The 22,394-nt window shown below is 39.9% G+C and overlaps 1 protein-coding gene across 2 annotated transcripts in view; it reads right to left on the bottom strand.

Annotated features, from left to right (window-relative positions):
• Positions 1-22,394, bottom strand: part of MPPED2 (metallophosphoesterase domain containing 2) — a 180,018-nt gene that overhangs the window by 115,183 nt on the left and 42,441 nt on the right. For both annotated transcript variants that reach the window (XM_023230359.2, XM_023230360.2), the window contains exon 3: positions 13,166-13,347. In XM_023230359.2, coding sequence (XP_023086127.1) covers positions 13,166-13,347 — 182 coding nt within the window. The remainder of the gene's footprint in view (positions 1-13,165; positions 13,348-22,394) is intronic.

The raw sequence follows: 22,394 nt of genomic DNA, 5'->3' as shown, positions 1-22,394 counted from the left end.
TAAGTTACTATAAGGGATTTTTAATGAAAACAATTATAAATTAAAAATAACTGTGTTTAAAGCATTTAACAGTCACTAGGGTCAAGTGATTACAGCAGTTACAAGCCCCATGGGACATGTTCGCACCAAAACAAAGTGAATAAATTACCTCAGCTGGCGCATGTAATCACTAAGTGACCACAGGGGTCAGGCAGAGTAGAACCCTGAAGACTTTCACGCAAAACCTATAATGAAAATTTATCAGTCAAAGGTGGGGGCGGGTGGTGAACGTCAAGAATTAGTGAGTCCAGTGATAGACTGGAAGCAGAACTGACTCTCCATACAGCTTGAAGGGCCAGGAAAATGGCATTCAAAAACCCAGCAGACAGATGGAATCAAGATTCCTGGAAACAATATACAGGCAGGCTGTGGGGAGGTGGGGAATTAAGATGAAAGGGATCTATGGAGTACTGGGAAGTTCAAAGCCAAACCAAATGCCACGTTGGTATAAGGATGACTATCAGAAACCTGTTGCAGGGACTGGAAGCGCATTGGGAGGCCTCCTACCTAGGGCAATGAGGGATAGGACAGGATGTTAACACCAAAATGATCACGTCTAACATTTACATGACAGTTGACATCTTCCAATGAGGCGACTTCAATTTCATCCTCACGACTCTGTGACAACTTCCCCTTGTTGTAGAAAAGAGGGGGCTGAAGCGCAGGGAAGCAACACATCTTGCTCACAGAAGCACAACTGCAAAGTGAGGAAAGCCAAACATTTATTGCAGGGTTGCTATTTGCTACAGATTCCACTGAGCACATCCTCTCAAGTGGCTCACATCAGGAGAAGAAACCAAAAGCTCTAAAAGTACTGTGTGCTAACGGTCTGAACATACTGTGCAGGGGAGGAAGGTATGACGACCCACTGGGAAAGCGAGGGCCACTTTCACAACAGAGGGCCACTTTCACAACAATCTCTGAATTGGGCCTTAAAGAATGAACAGAAGTTCACAGAGAAATGGAGCAAGATTGGCAGCAGACAGTGGGACCAATATTCATTATTCAGCAAAAATGAGTTCAGTATTTACTACACACAAGGCACTGTGTTTGTGATCTCATCAACAGCAAGGAGCAAGACAGACACGAGTCCTATTCTACGATGCATGCTTTCACTCATTCATTCACTTAATACACACTTTTTGAGCAGCTGTTGTGTCAGGCACTGTTGTAGGTAGAGGATGCAATGGTAAACAAAACAAGTCCAGACCCTCGCAGAGCTAGCATTCAGTGGAGGAAAACTAACAATAAAGAAGGATATGCAGAAAGAGGTAAAATAAGAAGACTTCACCAAAGAGGTGGCATTTCAGCAGAAACTGACAGACTGAGGAGATGGTTAAGTACAAAGGTTCGAGGTGGGAACAAACTTGGACCAGAAGGTCGCTGTGGTCAAGAAGAGAGAACAAGGGGCTGGGTGCGGTGGCTCACGCCTGTAATCCCAGCACTTTGGGAAGCTGAGGCCGGTGGATCACCTGAGGTCAGGAGTTCATGACCAGCCTGGCCAACGTGGTGAAACCCCGTCTCCACTAAAAATACAAAAATTAGCTCAGCATGATGACCGCTGCCTGTAATCCCAGCTACTCAGTGGGAGGCTAAGGCAGGAAAATCGCTTGAGTCAGGGAGGCGGAGGTTGCAGTGAGCTGAGATCGTGCCATTGCACTCCAGCCTGGGTGACAAGAGTGAGACTCTGTCTCAAAAAAGGGGAAAAAAAGAGAGAGAGAGAACAAGGGAGAAAATAGTAACACACAAGTCCAAAGAGTGAGGGAGAGGCCAGAGAGAAGTGTGGTGGGAAATTAAGGTGGACAAATAGGTTGGACCAGTTCATGAAGAGCTCTGAATGCCACAGTAGACTCTATTCCATCTGTTCACGGTTCCTAAAATGTATTCCACAACATATCAGTGTAATGGGAGGGCCCATAAGAAAGAGATACCAAGTCTTCATCAGTAAAAATGATGATAACAGCATCAACAAGCCTCAGAGTGTTGTGAGGATTAAATGAGTTAATGCAGGTACAGGGTCAGGCAATAGTGGGTGATCAACGAGTGTTAGTTATTAGTATTGGGGGATTCCAGGAGAGATGAATGGCAGGTTGGGGCTTGGCAGTCTTTTTAGGCACCATAGAGGTCAGAAAGACACTCAGGAAATAAAACGAATGAATTGTAGTCATAGTTCCAGGAGGTTTAGGTACCTGGATTAATGGTACTGTAAGTCAAAAGGGGAATTTAAAAGAACAAGCAATATTTGGAGGAGATATATTTCAGTTTGAGGTATTATTGGTTTTGAGGTGTCTGTGTACCTTCTACCAGCTATGTCAAAATATCTGGTCTCCTGTTAGATGCAAGTATTTGGAAAGAGAGGGAGAGATTAAGATAAAACCAGCACTCCATTATAACAATAAAATCTCAGATAATTAGAATAATCTCCTAGGTTTCGATAGGCAGACTTAGCCTATGATGAGAAATGGCATCATATCTGAAGCAAAGACAAAGTCCCCAGTCCTAGGCCTCCCACTGGCGAACCCGTGCAAAATTGGGCAAGATCTTTGAACTCTCCGAGTTCCAGTTGCCTCATTTACAAAATGGGAAAATAAAAATTGACAATCAGAGGCTGGATGCTAAATGCAGTGCCTTCGCTTCCGCATTCTCAGTGTCTCCCACAAAGCAATACCTGGCCCTTACGAGACACTTAGAATATACACAAACAATCTTCTGAGGATGAAGTCTCTTCATGTGCTAGGACAAAAGGGTCCCACTGTAGGATTTAGGGGGCTTCGGTGTTTCCTCTTGGACCAGATAGTTTGGAAAAGCTGAGGACTTTTTTGTTTTCACAGAGCCGCTTTTTTATTTTGTTTAACAGATACAATTTTCATACAGTAAAATTCCTAAAACATCACCCTTCTCAGGAAAGTGTTTTCCTGGCTTTTCTGTTAAGGTGATGAAGTAATAATTACGCATGCCTTACCTATGTTTTTTTTTTTTTTTCTCTTTAGGAGATGGAGAGATTTCAGGAAAGGAGATAGTAGGAAGCTTAAGAATTAAAGGCTGGAACACAGAGTGACGTCAGTGACTTCAGCTCTCATGGTGGCTCCAATGTGACCCAGCCTGTCCTTCCACCTTTCTGGATCTCCACCCATCCATCAGTAAGACAGAGATAACACTATCTGCCCATATCAACTCCCCTGAAACAATATAAGCATTAATGATCTAATATACTCAAAAGGTACTTTGAGTCCTTTGGAGGAAAGATGTCATATAAATTAAAGGCATAATAATTAATGTAATTTAAGAAAATGGCTGCCCATAACACAGAGGATTGGGTTCACATGGATCACAAAAGACCTAGTCATCTTGTCGCCAGGTCACTAATGATCCTTTCTAATGGAACAAAATCCAATCTTATTTATTTGAGCATATTCAACCATGCTGTGTTTGGATTCATTATTTTCCCCAAGTACTTTACTTAATTCTGTCATCAAAATTGAACTACACTTTAAAGTTAATTTTGTCCTTATTGGAAAGATGCACTTTTATATAAATTAGACCACAAAGTAATTCATATAGGAAAAAAATATTCAATATAAAGAAAGACATACAGATAGTAAGCATGAATCAACTGTTACTTGTATTAAGCAAATACTCTTATCCTGTACTACCACAGACAAAACAAGCTGTGTTAGAGCTACCTGACAGAACATCCAGGCAACTCATAGACACCTACTGAAATCCTAGAATTACACACCATGACAAGCACAACAATAATGATGAAAAAGAGGAAAGAAAAAAAAAAAATAGAAAAACAGACCCTAAGTGGACTTCTTGAACTAGAAAGAGAAGCTTTCAGTATATCATAACTCTAGGATGGTTGCTAGGAAAACCAAATTATGAATCAAAAACTTAGAAGTATAGCATATTAGGTACTGTCTTTGTGAACAAGCTAAAGATTAAGAAACTACTTGAGTATTAAACTCTCAACAGTAAGAATCAGAGATCCTGACTCTAGGGAACCCTCTGGCATATATTCTCCTTTGTAAATCATGGGAAGAGTTATCTTATCTGCCCTTCCTAAAGCCTCCTACCTGCAGGAGGTTCCAGCGAGCCGAGATCGTGCCACTGCACTCCAGCCTGGGCTACAGAGCAAGACTAAATCTCAAAAAAAAAAAAAAAAAAAGCAGCCTCCTACCTTTACCTCCTTATTAGATATGACTATCAGGTAATCATAAACTTGCATGACCATAAACATTCCAGTGAGGCTGCTCTGCTCAACTCCTTTCTGAAGTGATTCTTTGGGAAGTGCCGGGTTTTACTAGAGAAAAGTTGCCAGGTATCAATCTCTATTTTCTATTTAAAATGGCATCTCCTACCTTGCCCAGTTCACCAGCTCCAGTTCCTAATATTTTTTGTTGTTTCAAAAAATCAGAAACTTTAAATGTGTGAACCATGCCTGGAAAGTATTGTGTGGAAGAGTTTTTCAAAAAATTAAAAACTGTCCTTGGTAACCTGGAATTAAAGCCTGGTGCTGGAGATTGTAAGACAGGAGCGGGTGGGCAGGGGTGGTTTCTGGAAGGAGGGGTGGCAATGCTGGAAGGGAGAGAGAGTGGGTCAGAATAAAGAGGGGAACGGAGGGGAGAGGACACGAAATGGGGGAGAAAGGGAAAGGAGAGGCCCTGTCCCCATGCTTGTGTGGTTCAGATGTTAATCAGAGTCTAAGGAGAGGTCGGGGGTACTTGGAAGGGGACAGCATCAGGTTTCTGGTGGCCAAGTAGGGCCACTGTGTCACCGTTTTCTCTGTTGCACAGGCAGAGTGGGCCACAGGCCAGCAGGTCACTATGACGCAAGAGACTTCAAGGTCAGTTTCTCCGAGTTCTCCCCTCCCCATGTCTCTCCGATTTCTGCCCTCCCCAGGAGTAACACAACCTCAACAACAGAGCATGAGAGAGCTATCACTGCACAGCATGCTCGGAAAATGTCATAGCAGCAAATAACATTTCCTGACCATTCACTATTTGTATTACATTGGGTGTCCTTTATCTTATTTAACTTCACAACAATCCTTAGAGGTTGGATACACTAAGCATTAATAAGTCTCCTTTTGCAAATGAATACATTGAAGATCACAGAATTAATAATGGCAAAATCAGGATTTAAACACAGGCAGGCTCAGTCTAATACTCATGCTTTTAACCTGATACCACACTGTCTTTTTATACACAATACACACACACACACACACACACACACACACACACACACACGCATGCACATCTACCATACCACAGGATACACACCAGCCATTAACAGTAGTTACATGTGAACTGTATAGGATATATTGGCAATTTTAATTTTTTTCTGTATCATTATTTACATTTTTTTTTTTTTGAGACGAAGTCTCGCTCTATTGCCCAGGCTGGAGTGCAGTGGCACGATCTTGGCTCACTGCAACAACCTCTGCCTCCCAGGTTCAAGTGATTCTCCTACCTCATAGGCACACACCACCACACCTGGCTAATTTTTGTATTTTTTTTAGTAAAGACAGGGTTTTGCCATGTTGCCCAGGCTGGTCTCGAACTCCTGACATCAAGTGATCCACCGTCTTTGGCTCTTAAGGTGCTGGGATTACAGGTGTGAGCCACCGTGCCTGGCCTCATTATTTACATGTTTTTACAATGAACATGTGAGCTTTCATAATTAGAAAATCCTTTATAGTCTTTCATTTACTTATTTATTTACTTATTTATTTATTTATTTATTTATTTATAATTGAGACAGGGTCTCACTATGCTGCCCAGGTTGGTCTCCAACTCCTGAGCTCAAGTGATTCTTAGGCTTCAACCTCAAAGTAGCTCAAACTACAGGTGTGTGCCACAGCATCCAGCTATCATCATCTTTTAAAACCCTTTAAAGGGTGAAGATTTGCTGCCACTGAGGCTACTCAAAAATATGTGACATGGACTCTCAAATACTACTGAGAGTATCATGGAGAAATTGCAATCTTTATAAAGAGAAATTTGACAATACATAATTTTTTTAAAATACACATCATCTGAAGAAACAATTCTACTTCTAGGAATATATCCTGTGAATATAATTAAGGATGTTTGCAAAGAGAGAGCAAGAAGGATGTTCATCACTCCAGTGCAAGTAGAATAATAAAAGAATGGAAATACCTTATGTATCTAGCAATAGAGATCTAGCTAAATAAATTAGAGTGCATCAGTACAACAGAATGCTGTGCTGACACAGAGCATGATGTGCTCTTTATTTTTTTTAAGTTACAAGGTTACACGCACAGTTTCATCAATTTTAAAAAATAGTCCTTAACAAAGGCCCTTAATGGGTGAAGATTTCCTGCTATTGAGGCTATTAAACATAGAAACAGAAAGTAGAAAAATTTTTGAAATGCTATACACCAAATAGCAAGTAATTACTTTGGAAATAGGATTATGGAGGAATGTATATTTTATACTTTACACACATCAAATATTTGGATTTGTATAGTGTTATGTGTATCTTACAATGAAAGTATTCTTGGGAAAAAGTATTTTAGCCACATTCAGTGATGTGAAAAGTGGTTCATGATATATTGTTAAGATGAAAAACAGACTACAAAACAATACTACTGCAAGACTGAACGTTTTGGTAAAAGATATTTGTGTGTATGTGTGTGTGTGTGTCTATAGAAGACTTTCCATATGAATACACACTGTTAACAGTAGTTACGTCTGTTCCATAGGTAATTTTGTTTTCTTCTTTTCACTTATCTCTAAGTTAAAAGGAATGCACATGTATAACATGTATTATAAGAATAAAATAAATAGCTTAGGAGGTGAAGGTTTCTCCTAAAGACCAGCTCCAAAATTTTGGGACAATAGCAGGATCACTAGAAAGGGAATATAGTCTTCTGAGAGGGGCAAAAATTGATTTGTGTGTCTGCAATCTGGGATATTGGTTACAGTCACACTCTGTTACAGCCATGTCTAACAAAATGCTCTTAACAAATATGAATGACCCTCTTCTTGAGATTTTCCTTGAAGCATTTTTGTTCTCCCTTTTAGGGCTGGAGAAACTGAAGCTCAGAACTATTAAATGACAATCCAGACCAAAGAAAGGTCATAATTAAAAGTTCATGGCAATGATGCTGTGTTAAAAGGAATTTTTGACTGACCAGATTGTTATATATAAACTTTTGACTGAAAGAACAGACTACCCAAAAACCCTGTCTTTCTAATTATAAAGTGGAAAACTAAACAGCAACAATATACCCTTCTTATTTCTGCACAATATATAGGAATCACCAACAACAGCCAATGGGATATTATAAGTTATTTGAGAATAAAAGAAAAAGGAAGGGGAGGGAAGGATTAGGCACTATACATACAGTGTGACATAATTTTAAAGTTTGGCCAAAGGTGCAGGCAGGAAAAAACATCTTGTACCTTTATTTTCATCCACTCACTCAATGATCCAACAAACATCTGTGTACACCAACAATGTTCCAGGCCCTATATTCAGAACCAGGCGTACCAAGAGCGCTCATTATGCACACTGCTGTCTGGTAGGGCAGAGAAACAAGTAAACAATGGCATAGCCATGGGAAGGGATGCACAGATGGGTGACTGATGTGTTAAGGAAAGTAGCTTACTATGAAAGATAACCTGTAATAAAAGATGAGTTCTCCTAGAGACGGTCGTTCCAGGAAGTGAGAACAGCGTTTTGCAAAGGGAAAGAGGTGTGAAGGGACATGCTGCATTTGAAGAATGGGAAGAAACTGGGTATGGGCATAAGGGAAAATCAGGAATAAGAAGGTGGACGTGCAATCAGACGATAAGATCTTCTAATGACCATTTGTGTAGCATCCATGAGCATAACTGCAATATTCAAGCAGGCTACCAAAAGTATTCTGAAGATGAAAGCACAACAGGGACGAAATCGAGTGAACAGTGAGTAATCTCAAAGAAGCACAGGTAGGAGGAACACAGGGCCGGCATGCAGGAAGGTCACACATGGTAAGAGGCCTTGCAAAATGTACCTTTAGGGAATGTGGTATTAGAAGCCACTGATGTTCAAGGCAATAAAAATAATCACATTTTAGCTGACAAGTACTTTATCTAGTTCACAAGTTTATGTTTAAGCCAAGTCTGGGATTGGTATGCATTTTTGCCAAGATAAGAAGGAAAATGTTATTAACTGTTGGGTGGCAGGGTCCCAGTTCAACTCACCAAAGCCTATTCATGGCTTACCTAGAACACATCTGAGCTAAAATGTTAACGAGACAATAGGAGCTGACTATCACTTTAAAAAGTATTTCTTTAAGAAAGATTCACCTGTACCTCTTTCCATACACTCTGGCAATAAAGCTTTGGCAGTAAGAAGCCACCCGTCCCTCTGACCCTGGACTGGATACCCTGAAGACAGCACTATGGGCAGCAGCCAGGTGGAGAGAGGCACAGGTTGTCTGAGCGAATGGAGAACTGGAATGTCTGATTAGCCAGACTGGGGAGAGATGGGAAACAGGGGCTCTGTCACTCCCTCCAGCTGTCAGATATAGGGATTCTAAGCTTCATTCCCCAATCCATGGCAGAGATTTGGGAAGAAAGGGGTCAATGGGGTTGTAGCTGCAGTTTTTAGACTATCCTGATCATTTCAAGTGTTCATAAGTGGGAAATACTTGCCCAAAAGGATGGTATTTCTAGGCTACCATCAGTAGCTACTCATTTCTAGGACTGGTCAATGAAATGCTAATGTCATAACATAATTTAGACTATTCTTTGGAGCTTACGTGACTGGCTGCATCTGTAGAATTCTTTACAGGTATTTGCTTTGTTGTAATTCACTGCCACTGGAATTGTCTACACCAAATGCTGAGAATACTTCCCCACCTCACAATGCTCTTCCATCGGCCAGCTTACACAGGGAGGCTGTGCCACAAAACAGTTTTCGCAGGAAGTAAACCACCTTAGACCCTGTAAGTATGTACGTGTAAATACTTGTGTTAAAAGGAGGCAGTTGTTTGAAGAACCATGGTTTTACCCAGGATATGGTTCCTCCAACAGATTTCAAGCCCCACTCTGGGAATAGAGATGATAAGGAAATACACTTGGGACTTGGAGTCTGATGGACTGCGTTCAAATCCTGAGGTCACCGCTGAACTGTTAGGTTCACCACGGCTCAGTTTCCTCACGAGTTAAAAGGAAGCTAATAATGCCTACTTCACAAGTTATTGTGGGGGTTGTATGAAATGACACATGTAATGCAGTGGTATAGCATCTGGACCTTGCCTCCCACAGACAATACATGCTAATACATGTTAGTTCACCCACCCCACCCTGCCCCACCCAAATTCTATCCCAACTTGGCTATCAATTATCTGAGAAACCGTGGACAATTCATTCAATCTCTCCAGTCTCAGTTTCCACTCCTATCAGATTAGGAGGTGAGACTCCATGGCCTACAAGGTCTCTTCCTGTCCTAACATTCTGTCTGGTTAGTGTCACTGTTATAAGGGAGGCTCGTTTTTATACATTTTGGTGTTCCCTCTTTACACTCTGGGTCTCTCTTTAAATGCCCAGGGCCAACTCCTTTTAACTTCTGCTTTTGGGATTCTATGACACTGGCTCCGTTGGTTTCCTCTACTCTACTAGTTGAAAGTTGTATATAGGCCAGGGGTTGTTCTAAGAACAGCATGAGCTTTATCACAGAGCATATCCTCACAACCACCGTAAGGTGTATTATCATTATGATGCCCATTTTAGAAATGAGCAAATCAAGGCTCGAGAGTTTACGCAACTTATCAAAGGCAGTGAATTCAAAACTGGCTGGGTCTTCCCAGTTGCTCATAATCATTACATGTTATACTCCCATTCCATCCTGTAATGATATCTGGTTTGAGTTCAATATTCTTATGACCTAAGATGAAGCTGTGCTCGATTATCTGATAAATTACCCATATTAATAACTTTACCTGTTACACCTGCTAGGTGACATACATACAGATTAACCAGGGACCATTACCTCTGAACCAACAGAAAACTCATGATGGGAATCCCAGGCCCTGCAGCTGCTAGGTCAAGGGTGAGATTTAAGATGGGCAGAGCTTAAACACATCTTTCAAATATGTGCAATATTAACACATAGTAAAACAGCTACTCAACTTCCACAGGAAGCTGCCAGAAGCTACAGTACTTCCTAGTGCAAGCTTCAAATCTGCATGCTTCTAGATGCCACAAGCCCTGTCATAAGACCACAGAATGACAAAGGAAAAGGGCTCACACTTTGGAGTCAGACAGCCCCACGTCTACTAGCTGAGTGAACTTGGGTGGATACTCAGCCACTATGAGCTTCTTACATACTAAATGACCTTGGGTAAAATGGGGATAACATTAGCAACTTCAGAAGAATGTTACAGGTATAGAGGGAGTGCCTGGCCTGTAGTAGAAACAGATTAGCTCAGACACAGAATAAAGGAGCTTGGGGGACAGTCAGGTTGTTTTCAATAATCAGGGTAGACGACACTAGAGTGGAAAGGTAGAAATCAGAGATTCACTGGACTCTAAATGCCTACCAAATCTGTGAGACCCATGCCCCACTGATAGTTGGATGCCCTATTATGGCAAAAGCCCTAAAGCTCTAGATTGATCTGACCTCTGACTCCACTCTGCCAGGCCACCTGGCAGCTGCTGCTAGAAGCACCCTTTCAGAAAGGGTCCTGATTGAGCCAACACTCCTGATGGTAGAGTGTTATCACACACCATCTCTTACCCTCTGAGCACCATGAGGTTGCCTGGGTAACAGTGAGCTATTCTTGGCCTTCTCTATGGGATCCCAACTCCTCTAACTATATCCCAGGGCTCCCTTCCGTCGTCTCACATTCTGCACCCCATGCTGAAACCTCTTCCTCCTGCCTCACCAGATCATAGGGGAAATGAGAAGAGAAGGAACTGACCATGCAGCTGTGCCTTGGCATTTTATTTCCTTATCATTGTATTTCCTTAGTTACGGCACATTTCCATTTATGGAGTACTTTCCCTTATAAAATTTCCCAGTGTTTACTTCTAATCTCCTAAATAATTCCTCTGGCTTCTTCTTGTTTTTACCCTTTAAATATATGTTGATGGTTCATTCAGCACATTCCCCATTCAGTTATTAATGGCCCACAAAAACTTACTAGCAGCAATCATTTACTGATTAATCTACACAACAATCCAGAAAGACAGGTAGTATTAATCCTTCGTCCTGCAGAGGGAAACCAAGGGGAAAAGGGAGGTTAACTCAGTTGCCCAAGGTCAGTGGCTAAACAAGATTATAACCAGCCCTAACCTGTCCTCCATTTCTATAAACACTTCTCACAGTGCTGTTGTCTTCCTTTAAAAATCAACATTGTCAACGCAGCTTGATAATTTCTGTGTTGAAATTCCATTGACACAGACTAGTTTAAAATTGTCAATATTTACCCAACAATAATTTTAACTGCTGATAGTTCATGGATAAAAGTTGCTAAAATAAAGAGATTATTGTAGAGGAAAAAAAAAAACAGAAGCGAAGATCTGGATTTAGAACCAACTTTGCCATTATGAAACTGAAAAAATCACTTAACTTCTCTATATCTCTATGTCATCTGTAAAAACGAGATTATGTTAAATAATATTTAAAATATCTTGCCATTTTAAATAACATGATTAAGTACCTACTAAAACAGCACAAAATACAAATGCTCCATCATCCAATGCTGCCAAGACCATGGTAAAACTGGTATCCATACATTCATTCGCTGCTAGTGAAACACAGCTACAGTGCCCTTGGAAAGCAAGAGGCCGACATGCAGCAAAACCATAAAGAATTTCATATCCTTTGACTTAGCAACTTAAGTATAGTATTTTTCCCTAAGAAATAAATCAATAGAAACAAAATAGCATACACAAATAAAAATGCACATTTCAGTGCTAGCTACCAGAGGACAAATTGGTATCAGTTTAAATGCTCATTTTTAGAAAGATGTCTTATTAAAGAAAGGCATAGCCAACCATATGAATGCCATGCTGCTATTAAAAAAGAATAAATATGAACACTATGCAAAAACATTTTAAGCCTTACCAATAAATACTATTAAATGAAAACAGCCAAAAGTCAAAGAGCAGACATGTACTCAGATGTCAGCCATATAAAACGTGAATAGATGAGCAAAGTCACATGAAAAATCAAAATAATTATGTTATTAGTTAAGTTTATTACTTACAATTCTAAAATATCATCTTTCCGTTAACACATACATCTTATCATTTAATCGAAAATTTAAAAAACTTTCAAACCCTGCTTTAGTTTGATGGAAAACAAAATTGTAAAGTTTTTGCCTAAATCTCCCAAGTTATTTTTGTTGGCTGACATATTATCGACGATGCTATGCTCCCAGAGTGATGTCTGCTCTTTACTACCTAATTCTTTTGTCTTTATAGATTCTAAAATCTCAGAACATTTGCACTTCTTTCCCTCCACCAAGAGGAACCAGGATCCAACATTTTGCAGTAATTCTGACCTGTGGGTACCTCCACAACACCCAGAAAATTGCTATTATCCTTTTTACAGGACACAGGGCAATTTCATATCTTAAATTTTTACTTTACAGTAATACATCTCATGTTTTCAGGGGTCTTTTTACTTAGGAAATCTGTTCCCAAGCAGCACTGTGCTACAGGAACTTCGTTTCATATAAGGACTTTTATATCCCCCTTCATTTCTTAGAAATTTCTCTTACTAGTAGGTCATTTGTATATCTTTGCTTATAATATCAGGGAAAGATTGCAGAGCCAATGAATTAAAAATATGATTCTAGGTCTCCTGTGTGCCAATGAATGCCCTCATTAAAGCAGAATGAGTGAGATGAGATCGGTTTCAAAGCTTTCCATCCCTTTGCCCCAGAGCCGCCAAGGCCAGGCACTGAAAGGATGCACAGTAAAATTAAATATCTAAAAATTCATCTTTAATTAACAGAATTGGATTAAAGCTAGACACCACCGCATATCATACGAGAAATGGCTGAGCTGGCTTCCAAGTGCTCTAATTCAATTAGGACACAGTGAGTGACACTCGGACGGGAAAGGTTAATTGGGGCCGCCAGAACGCAATCATTCCTTACCTAACCAGTCATTAAACTTCTTAACCTCTGAGGGCAGTCCCAGCTCGGTGAAATCGCCTGTGTGGAGAAGGATGTCCCCATAAGGCATCTGGATACCATCTGTTCTGGAGTGTGTGTCTGAGATGCAGACAAACCGCGTGTGGCCCGCTGGTTTTGGAGTGTCATATGGGATGGGGTCGACCCTAAAGTAGACATAACAGATCCCATAACAGTTAAACATATTAGAACCCTTGAAATTGTCATCGCACATACATATTTATTATTACTCGTGAATGCACCCAAACTGATGCAAAGGCAGAAGGGCCCATTGTAATTAAGGACACTTCTGGGTGTAAAGGAGACAGCATCACCCATCTACAAACCCACTGGGCAAATTCAAAAAGACTTACTTACCTGGTAGGGAAATTAAAAGGAAAGAATATCTTACATATAGATTTGAAATAACCCAGGAAACCGATAGAGTGATTAATGGTGAAGTTTAGGGATATTGAACCTCAACTGGGAAAGCAAAATTATGCTATTTCTCTCTCATCATGCTCCAATTGATCCCACTACTCATTAGGAAACGGATAACTAATTTATTCCTTCTTAAACATGCATAACTTAAGCAATGAACTAATTTACAGAGAGCGGTCTGCACATGCTCTGCCAACTGAGATGTGGAGAGATAGCACTTATATTTAATTTCCTTTCCACAACCATTCAACACCTGTATCTTCTCGTTTTTGCTACGCACAAATCAAACTGTAGGGAGGGAAGGTGATGCCAAAATAACAGGGCTTTAAAAATTTAAAAAAAAAAAAACAGACACTGGATGTTAAAAGAACTTTGTCAAACTCGTTTTTACTGCGATGAATTATCTGCAGTCCCAGTTACACCTGAGGTTACTAGGAATGCTCAACTGTCTTGGGCAAAGATTCTACTCAGTACAAATACTAAGCCTTTTAATGAGATGTATATATCTACATATGCATTAATATATGTATAGTTTTAGAGTCCTAAGCACTGTGAAATTACACCAGGGCATAAGACTCAAAAGGCAAAATGATCAACCCAAAGCAAAGAAAATGAAACAGAACATTCTCATTTAATTGAGTGTAACAAAGTGTACTAAATAAACTTGGTAAAGGAATGCAAATCTGACTCTTCAAGCATACAGTTTTAATTATTTAAGGGGTTTGTCGCAGAGTTAAGGATGCTTTAACCATATTAACTCTACACTGACAGCTTCCTTTAATTTCTCTGTAGGAATGTACACTTACTTTTGGATTATGGGTGAAAATAAGCAGTTATAAATGCAAAGAGAAGGTCACAAGAGAAGCAAATATGCAGTGCAGAGATTAGAGTGTGAAACATTAAATAAGGAACAATATTTCCTATGCCAGCCCCAACCCTTGATAGTTAACATGCAGCAGAGAACACACTGAAAGCTCCACACAAGACTCCCTAAACATATTGCCTCTACAGGCTTTGCTTAATTTGTTTTCTCTTTCCTTTTATTTATTTATTTTTTTAAAGAAACAATCTGTTTTAACAATGACAATTTCAGTGAGGGAAATAGAAGACACCAGCGTATAACATAGATAGTTTCACATTTCTTCAATGACTCAACTTTTTATTATTTCCTCTTATCTTTGTCGGAGAAGAAGGAAAGTAAGAGGAGCAAGAAGAAGGAAGGGCAGAAAGGAGGAGAGGAGGCAGGAAGGAACTGTGAACTGGTTATCACAGTGCAGCTAATTGGAAGCCCAAAAAGAAAGTTTAACTTCTGCAAAAAATTAATGGATTTTTCCTGTTAAAAAGGTTAGAAACTAATACACTGTTACCACATAGAAAAGTCACGAATCCGCTGTGATCTCATTAGTAACCTGGAAACCCTCCTCATTATAGCCGATGTTGCTTTTTTAGATGTAAAAACGTTTGATGTCTTCCTTTCCATCACTGAGACTTAGTTACACTCAGTCTCCGTGCTTACAATCTTGGCAACATTTCCTGTCTTCCAAAAGTAGTTTTCCCAGAGAATGAATGATTGTTCCCTGCTGGGGCTGACTGTGTCACTCTCTAAAGGTGGTAAGTAATATTCTTATCCCAATAGTTAAATGCTCACTACAATGGGACTGTTTGCATTTATACTTAATGCACCAACATTTGAATGAAAATTTACTAAATCAGTCACTGTATCTCTAAAACATATGAATAAATGTAATACCTACTCTAGTGTTTGTTTTCTAGCTTTCATCGTAATACTAACATATAGACACAGCCCCATTTCTTCTTTTCTGTAACTCAGCTAAGCTACAGACCCAGCTACTGCATCAAAATCCTTTGGGAGGCCATCTCAGCTTATCAGAGAGACATCATCGTCATTATTTTGAATTAGACTGAAAATAGCACAGATGGAAACCTCCTGTTGTAAATAGGTCCCTGTTCTACCTATCTACCCACTTTAGAGTAGCCAATCATCACGTGGTACATAATTGGTTCCCCATCTTGCCTCCATACTGGGCAATAAATTTTCTGATATTATGGGGAACACTCGGCAATTTCTGAATCACTTTAACCTCTTTCTCCACCTCCCACCTCCTTCAGAGAAACATTTAAACATCAAAGGCCAAGGAACAGTAGAGTAGAGGGGACAGTAAAAAGGGGAAAAGTGTTTCTTCTCAGCTTTTAGCTGAAATAGTGTTTCTTCTCAGTTTTGAGTCCAAAGTAGACAGCAAGGTAAGCAAAGAAGGCTCGCACATCTACACCACCACCATGATGCCATCAAAGAGAAACAATCTGTAGACATTAGGGAAAATGCACAGAAGATTGATTCAAGGCAGGGATGGGGGAAGTGAGATGTATAAAGATGCAGACTTTATATAGCTATCCTGACCCAGAGGCACTGAGAATCTTTGTTATCCACAGGACTAAGTACAAAGCAAGAGATGGTTTCAGAAGACAAGGCAGTGCAACACGCCAAAGCCACTCTGCTAGATTGTACGACAAATATTACCTGGAGCTCAAAGGAAGAAGACATTTCCACCCACAGGTATTCAGAGTTGAAAATAAGACCTCCAGCAGGGCAAATTCCAGTGGAGATAATTAAAACTGACACCACCCCCAGGAAGCTACTCCTCCCAAATTGGGCATTTGATAACACCTCGAAAAGTTAAGACAGCCAAACATTTTCACTATAAAAGTACGTCTAAGGGAGACCCTGACTGCTGTTGGAAGATCCTATCTGTTCACGTTGTGTGAAGGCCCTCACACTTTATTTTCATCCTTAGTTTACAACTTTACCACTTAGTGTTTATGCTGCTGAGTTCTCAAATGACCTAATATTTCCCCTAAGGCATCATGTCAAATATCCTAGCAAGTGAGTATCTTACCAAGGCAATCTAAACCCCAGAGCCAGATTCAAATATTAGAGTGATATTTGCACATATGTTTGAGTACATCTGGGGACAACAAGGTGACATGGGAAGATGAGAAAAAAACACAGCAGCATAAATCCCAGAGCAGGACAAAATCTTATGGGGCATCTGGTTCAATGTTTTACATGACGCCTGAATCTCCTCTATCCCTTCCCTCTAGATGACATAATGTTTTGTGTTTATTTGTTTTGTTGGTTGTGTATTTGTTTGTTTGTTTGTTTGTTTTGAGACAGGATCTCGCTCTATCACCTAGGCTGGAGTGCAGTGGTGCAATCACAGCCTACTGCAGCCTCCACCTCCCAGGCTCAAGCCATCCTCCCACTGCAGTTTCCAGAGTAGCTGCGATTATGGGCATAAGCAACCACACCCAGCTTATTTTTCTTGTTATTAGTAGTAGTACAGATGAGGTCCTGTTACATTTCCTGGGCTAGTCTTGAACTCCTGGGCTCAAGTAATCTTCCCACCTCAGCCTCTCAAAGTGCTGAGATTACAGGCACGAGCCATCCCACCTGGCCTCAATTTTCATTCTGAGGTTTCCAGAGAAGGAGAGCTCCTTCCTCCCCCTGTGCAATCCATCCTAGTTTTTGATAGCTTTACTTGTTAGAAAGTTTCTGTTTCAGATTCTATACCTCTGAGAAAGCTGAGCATGGTCCAAAGACTGGCCTGGAACCTGAAGACTGAGTAACAATTTTAGCTCAGTCGTTGGCTTTGGGAAACTTTCTTGATTCCTTTAAGCTTCATTTTTTCTCATCTGTAAAATGGGAATAATAATGCCTAATTTTCTATGTTGCTATGAGGATACAAACTATCAAGTACAGCATTTGACACACAACAAATGCTCCAAAAATAGAGTAGCAGAATAGCGTTTAAGGGTGAAGGATGTTTGGCTGCAGAGCCAGACTGCCTGTCTCTGAAATCCACTCCACAACTTATTAACATGCAACACCAAGCAAATGGCTCAACCCTTGTGCCTTGATTCCCTCATCAGTAAAATGGATATAAATATAGTACCTATCTCCTAAGATAGTTATGAGAACAAAAAACGATAATGTACTCAAAGCATTTAGAACGTGTCTGACATGAAGTAGATACCCAATAAATGTTAGTAAATATATTTTTTTACTAGTAACTAATAGTATTTTTGCTATTAGTAGTAGTATCATTTAACTTCCCTGACCCCCATCTCTTTTTCTGTTGTAGGGAGATAATAACATCTACCACTCAGGGACTTTGTGAGAATTAAAAGAAATCACATACACAACATCCAGCACATACTGGGAGTGGAATCTGTGGTCTTTAATATATTTGTTTCCTGCCTGTCCCTCCTTCTTAATCCTAGTTCTGCACTCTGAAATAACAAGAAAATAAGAATCCAGTCACTTTTCCACTGGACAGTTCTTCAACTATTTGCAAACAATCTATTATAATCCCCTGAAATCATCTCCACCCTAGTTGAGTAGCTACAGTTTCTTCCATTTTTCCTTGTGTGGCAGGATGTCTCATGTCCTCAGAATTTAAGCAATTTTCTCCCAGATACAATTTCATTGGGGAGAATCCCTCCCTTTGTAATGTCAGAATTCATGGTCTGTGTGAATTCATGGACCAATGAGCTGTTCATCAAAGACAGATGCTAGTCCAGGCCATGGGGAGGTGGCAGTGCTGAACACACTGGCAGAGCTGAACAAACTGGCAGGTTTTTCTAGAGGAGGCCTGAGCTATCATCTTAAACCGTTTTCCAATTAACTCTTCAAGTTTTGTGCCAAGCCTCAAATCTTGTTCTTGAAGCTTGATCATCAAATGCTTACATATCTCACTGCATATTCAAACAAATAAACCATTCTTGTTTATTCAGTCTTGACATATTAGGGTTTTTTTACTCACAAAAGATATGATAATATTATGGCTTCCATTCTGATTCCTCTTCCGGCCATATTTGCTATTTTTTTCCAATAACAAATGAATACAGTATTGCAAACCTCATTGGTAGATCTTCAGAAAAGCTGTCATGTGGTTTGTTGTGAGATGGATTTCTTCTTTAGATCATGTGTGTAGTGTAACCTGTGTGTATACAATCAACCTATAATTCAGTGAGAGAATAGAACTGTATCCTTACAAAGCATTTTAAAGGGATTTAAATAGGTTTAGTAACCCCCATTCCACTTTAAAACCCTGATGCTGTGCTTATTGATTCCACTGACTTATTTTTTTTTTTTTTTTTTTTTGAGATGGAATCTCGCTCTATTGCCCAAACTCAAGTACAGTGGCATAATCTCACCTCACTGCAACCTCTGCCTCCCGGGTTCAAGCAATTCTCCTGCCTCAGCCCCTCAAGTAACTAGGACTACAGGCATGTGCCACCACGCCTGGCTAATTTTGGTATTTTTATAGAGACAAAGTTTCACCCATGTTGGCCAGGGTGGTCTCGAACGCCTGACCTCAGGGGATCCACCTGCCTTGACCTCCCAAAGTGTTAGGATTACAGGCGTGAGCCACGGTGCCCAGCCCACTGACTTTATCTCTAAAATGTTTCCAATGTGATATCAAGGCTTTCCTTTTTACCCAGAAAATTTAGATAGCATGAATGCTAAACTTATATTTGTGACGTTCTATCATCCAACCTGGACATACTATTTGATAAAGACAGGTAAAACCTGCCAGTACAACAACGAACAAATAAATAACAGGTTTAAGTTACCAGAATTACAGAATTTTTAAGTTTAAAGGACCTTAGAGATGATCTGATCCTGTGTTCCACTTTTTTGAGGATCATCTTCACGGTCTTTGCCTTATTCACTTGTACTAGTCCTTAATTTTTGTTAAGTGCTTAATAATTTTTACACAAATATTTTTTAGTTTTGCCCTGAAAAACAGTGTCTTTGAAGACATCAATCAGATATGATGGTTTTACTTTTCTACTACACATTAAAATAAACACAAGCCAGGTGCGGTAGCTCATGTCTGTAATCCTAGCAGTTTGGGAGGCTGAGGTGGGTGGATTGCTTGAGCTCAGGAGTTCGAGGTCAGCCTGGGCAACATGGAGAGACCCCATCTCTACCAAAAATACAAAAAAAAAAAAAAAAAAAATAGCCAGGCATGGTGGTATATGCCTGTAGTTCCAGCTACTTGGTAAGACGATCGCTTGAGACCAGGAGGTCAAGGCTGCAGCGAGTTGAGATTGCGCCACTGCACTCCAGCCTAGGTAACAGAGCAAGAGCACCTTAAAAAAATAAAAATAAAAATAAAATAAAATAAACATATAAGTATTCAATTTTTGTTTAAGGTGTGTCTTCTGTAAAATGTCTTGCTTATTAATACTAATAATACATAGTCCACGCTTTGGTAAACACTGATTTGGTTTACATTGACTCATTTTACCATGAAGAATCTGAGCCATAAGCAGAACTCAGATTTTCTAACTTTCAATTCGCTTATCTTTCCACCCACTTAATTTTGCAAGCTACAGTATACCTGCACTTGGAGAATAAAAATAATTTTAAAAATGACAAAATACTGGCAAATCAATCACCTAACTCTGGCAAACGTTAATATCTAGAGAGACTGTCCAAAATTATTGGAACTAGTAGTCCAAAATATCCAAGTTTTAGTGCTCTCTATCCAGTACCCAGTCATGGATAATTTACATGGAAGTGAAGTAATGAATTCTCCTAAACTAAATAAGTCTCCTAAGTTTACCAAAACAAAACAAAACAAAACAACAACAAAAAAGAGGTCTCCTAAATGAAAAAAAAATGCATATTACAGGGAGTGAACAATACAGAAGTCTGATTTTTAAAATACTGATAAAGATATAAAGGTTCCTCATTCTCAAGGATCTCACGTCACATGTACATATGGATTTTGCTTCCACATCCAGGTCTCTTCAGAGAGACTACTTCAGTTGACTGATGAGTCTCATTAGAAATAGCCCTGGCTGTGGAATCTAGTGGCTTCTGTGCTCTTACTACGTATATCATCAATAAACTGTGTGACCCCGGGCAAGTCACTTCCCCTCTTCTAGCCTCTGTCCCTCGAGTGTGAAAAGAGGGGCAAGACCAAATGACCCCAAAGTTCCATGATTAGCCACATAGTTTATACACCACTACTTACTGACGAAAGACCAGAAACAATTCCGGTTCTGAAGTCACTTCAAGCATGTTCTTTCTCTTTGCAATTTTATTTTATGCTTTCTCAGACAATGCAAAGATAAATGTCATCCAGATCCATCCACATATAATCAGAATTAGCAAGACTTCACATAAAGAGAAGTGAAATTGTAATTGATGACTATAGACTGAACTTCTAGGTGTATCTACTCCAAAAGAGAACAAAGAAGCCAGAATTCCAGTTATAACAACAAAACAAAAATGACAGGATATGTGATTGAACTAAGGCGTTCCATAAACGGCGTTGTTCTTATTTTTTGTTTTTTGTTTTTTTTTTTTCTTAACTGTGAGCTGGTAAAATTATCTTAGTTTAGCTGTCATGTCCCAGAACAGTAATGGTGCTGAAACACAGTAAGCAGAACAGAACCAGATGTATAAATATATTCACATTTGTACCACAGGCACTGCTTTCCTTTAACTGCTGAACTGCTGTATCAACACTGTTCTATCACCAACTAATTATAGCTAACAAAGCCCACTGCACAGAGTGTGTCTCCTCTATTTTTTCCTCTTACAAAAGTACAGTGCCGACATTCAATGAATGTTAAGTGGTAACAATTTAATTCTTTGAGCACTGCATGCAATATGAATTCATGGTCCTTCTCCTAGTGCCATCTGAGGTGTTTTTATGTCCATCAGGCTAACTACTGTGTCAGCCACTGAAACCTCTCAGATGACATATCGCTGGGTCATAAGTATCCCACTGGAGATGTATTGTCCAGGGTTAAACGTTTCCCTCCCTTCTAACATGGCAATCATGTTAATCAGCTTAAAATTCTGGGTAATGGCCTTGCATGTGATACTGTACTGAGTGCCCATTATTCCACATAGTATGTTGATCTGTCAGTTGGTCAGGCAGTAGGTCAATAACCACATCTTAAGCACCTACCTGTGTGCCAGGTACCCTGGTAAGTATAAGGAAGACAAAGAAGCAATAAAGATGATTCCCTCAAGGATTCTGCCAATTTACTGTTCAACATTGCTTGTGAACATGCCTGGCAAGTACTCTGTCATCTAGTCATTTCACAAGCATTTATTGAGCACTTTTTATGGGCCACAGACTGTACTAGTTGCTGGAGAGACAGTTACCAGCAAGTCTGAGATGGTCCATGTGATATGTAAATAGGTGATTTATGAAATAATGTGCAAAGTGTTATAATTAAGAATGTTTGAGGTGCTATGGAGTAAAGGAAAAAATATCCAGCACTGCCTATGGGCTAGGAAGAAGGACAGGTAATATTGCAGTGGGCACAGAACACAAGGTAGTATGTCGATTTCAAATGCATGAGACAAAAGATTGGTACTATTAGGAGCTCAGGAAAAAAGAGGCATGAGAGTGGCCTGAAGCTGGGACCTCAGTTGGAATTAAAATAAGCACAAGATTTGGAAACTCAGGAAGAAGGACATCTAGAGAACTACTAAAAGTGGTATAAAAGCACTTAGCATGTTCAGGGACTTGTGAGTAAACAAGCATGGCAGAAGCAAAGTCACTATGACGGTGAGCAGTAGAAGACTTGAAAGGCCAACAGGATTAGGGTCTGAACCTCAGGGAACCAGACTATGGGGCTTGAACCTGGAGGGCACGGAAAACATCTTTCTCCCTCTACCCCAGTAAGAGGAACAGAGGGCCACAGGGAAAGCTAAATTTTA

This window comes from Piliocolobus tephrosceles, chromosome 13 (genome assembly GCF_002776525.5).
Source record: "Piliocolobus tephrosceles isolate RC106 chromosome 13, ASM277652v3, whole genome shotgun sequence".
In the NCBI taxonomy this organism is placed as follows: domain Eukaryota; kingdom Metazoa; phylum Chordata; class Mammalia; order Primates; family Cercopithecidae; genus Piliocolobus; species Piliocolobus tephrosceles.
This window is presented reverse-complemented; position numbering and strand designations above follow the sequence as displayed.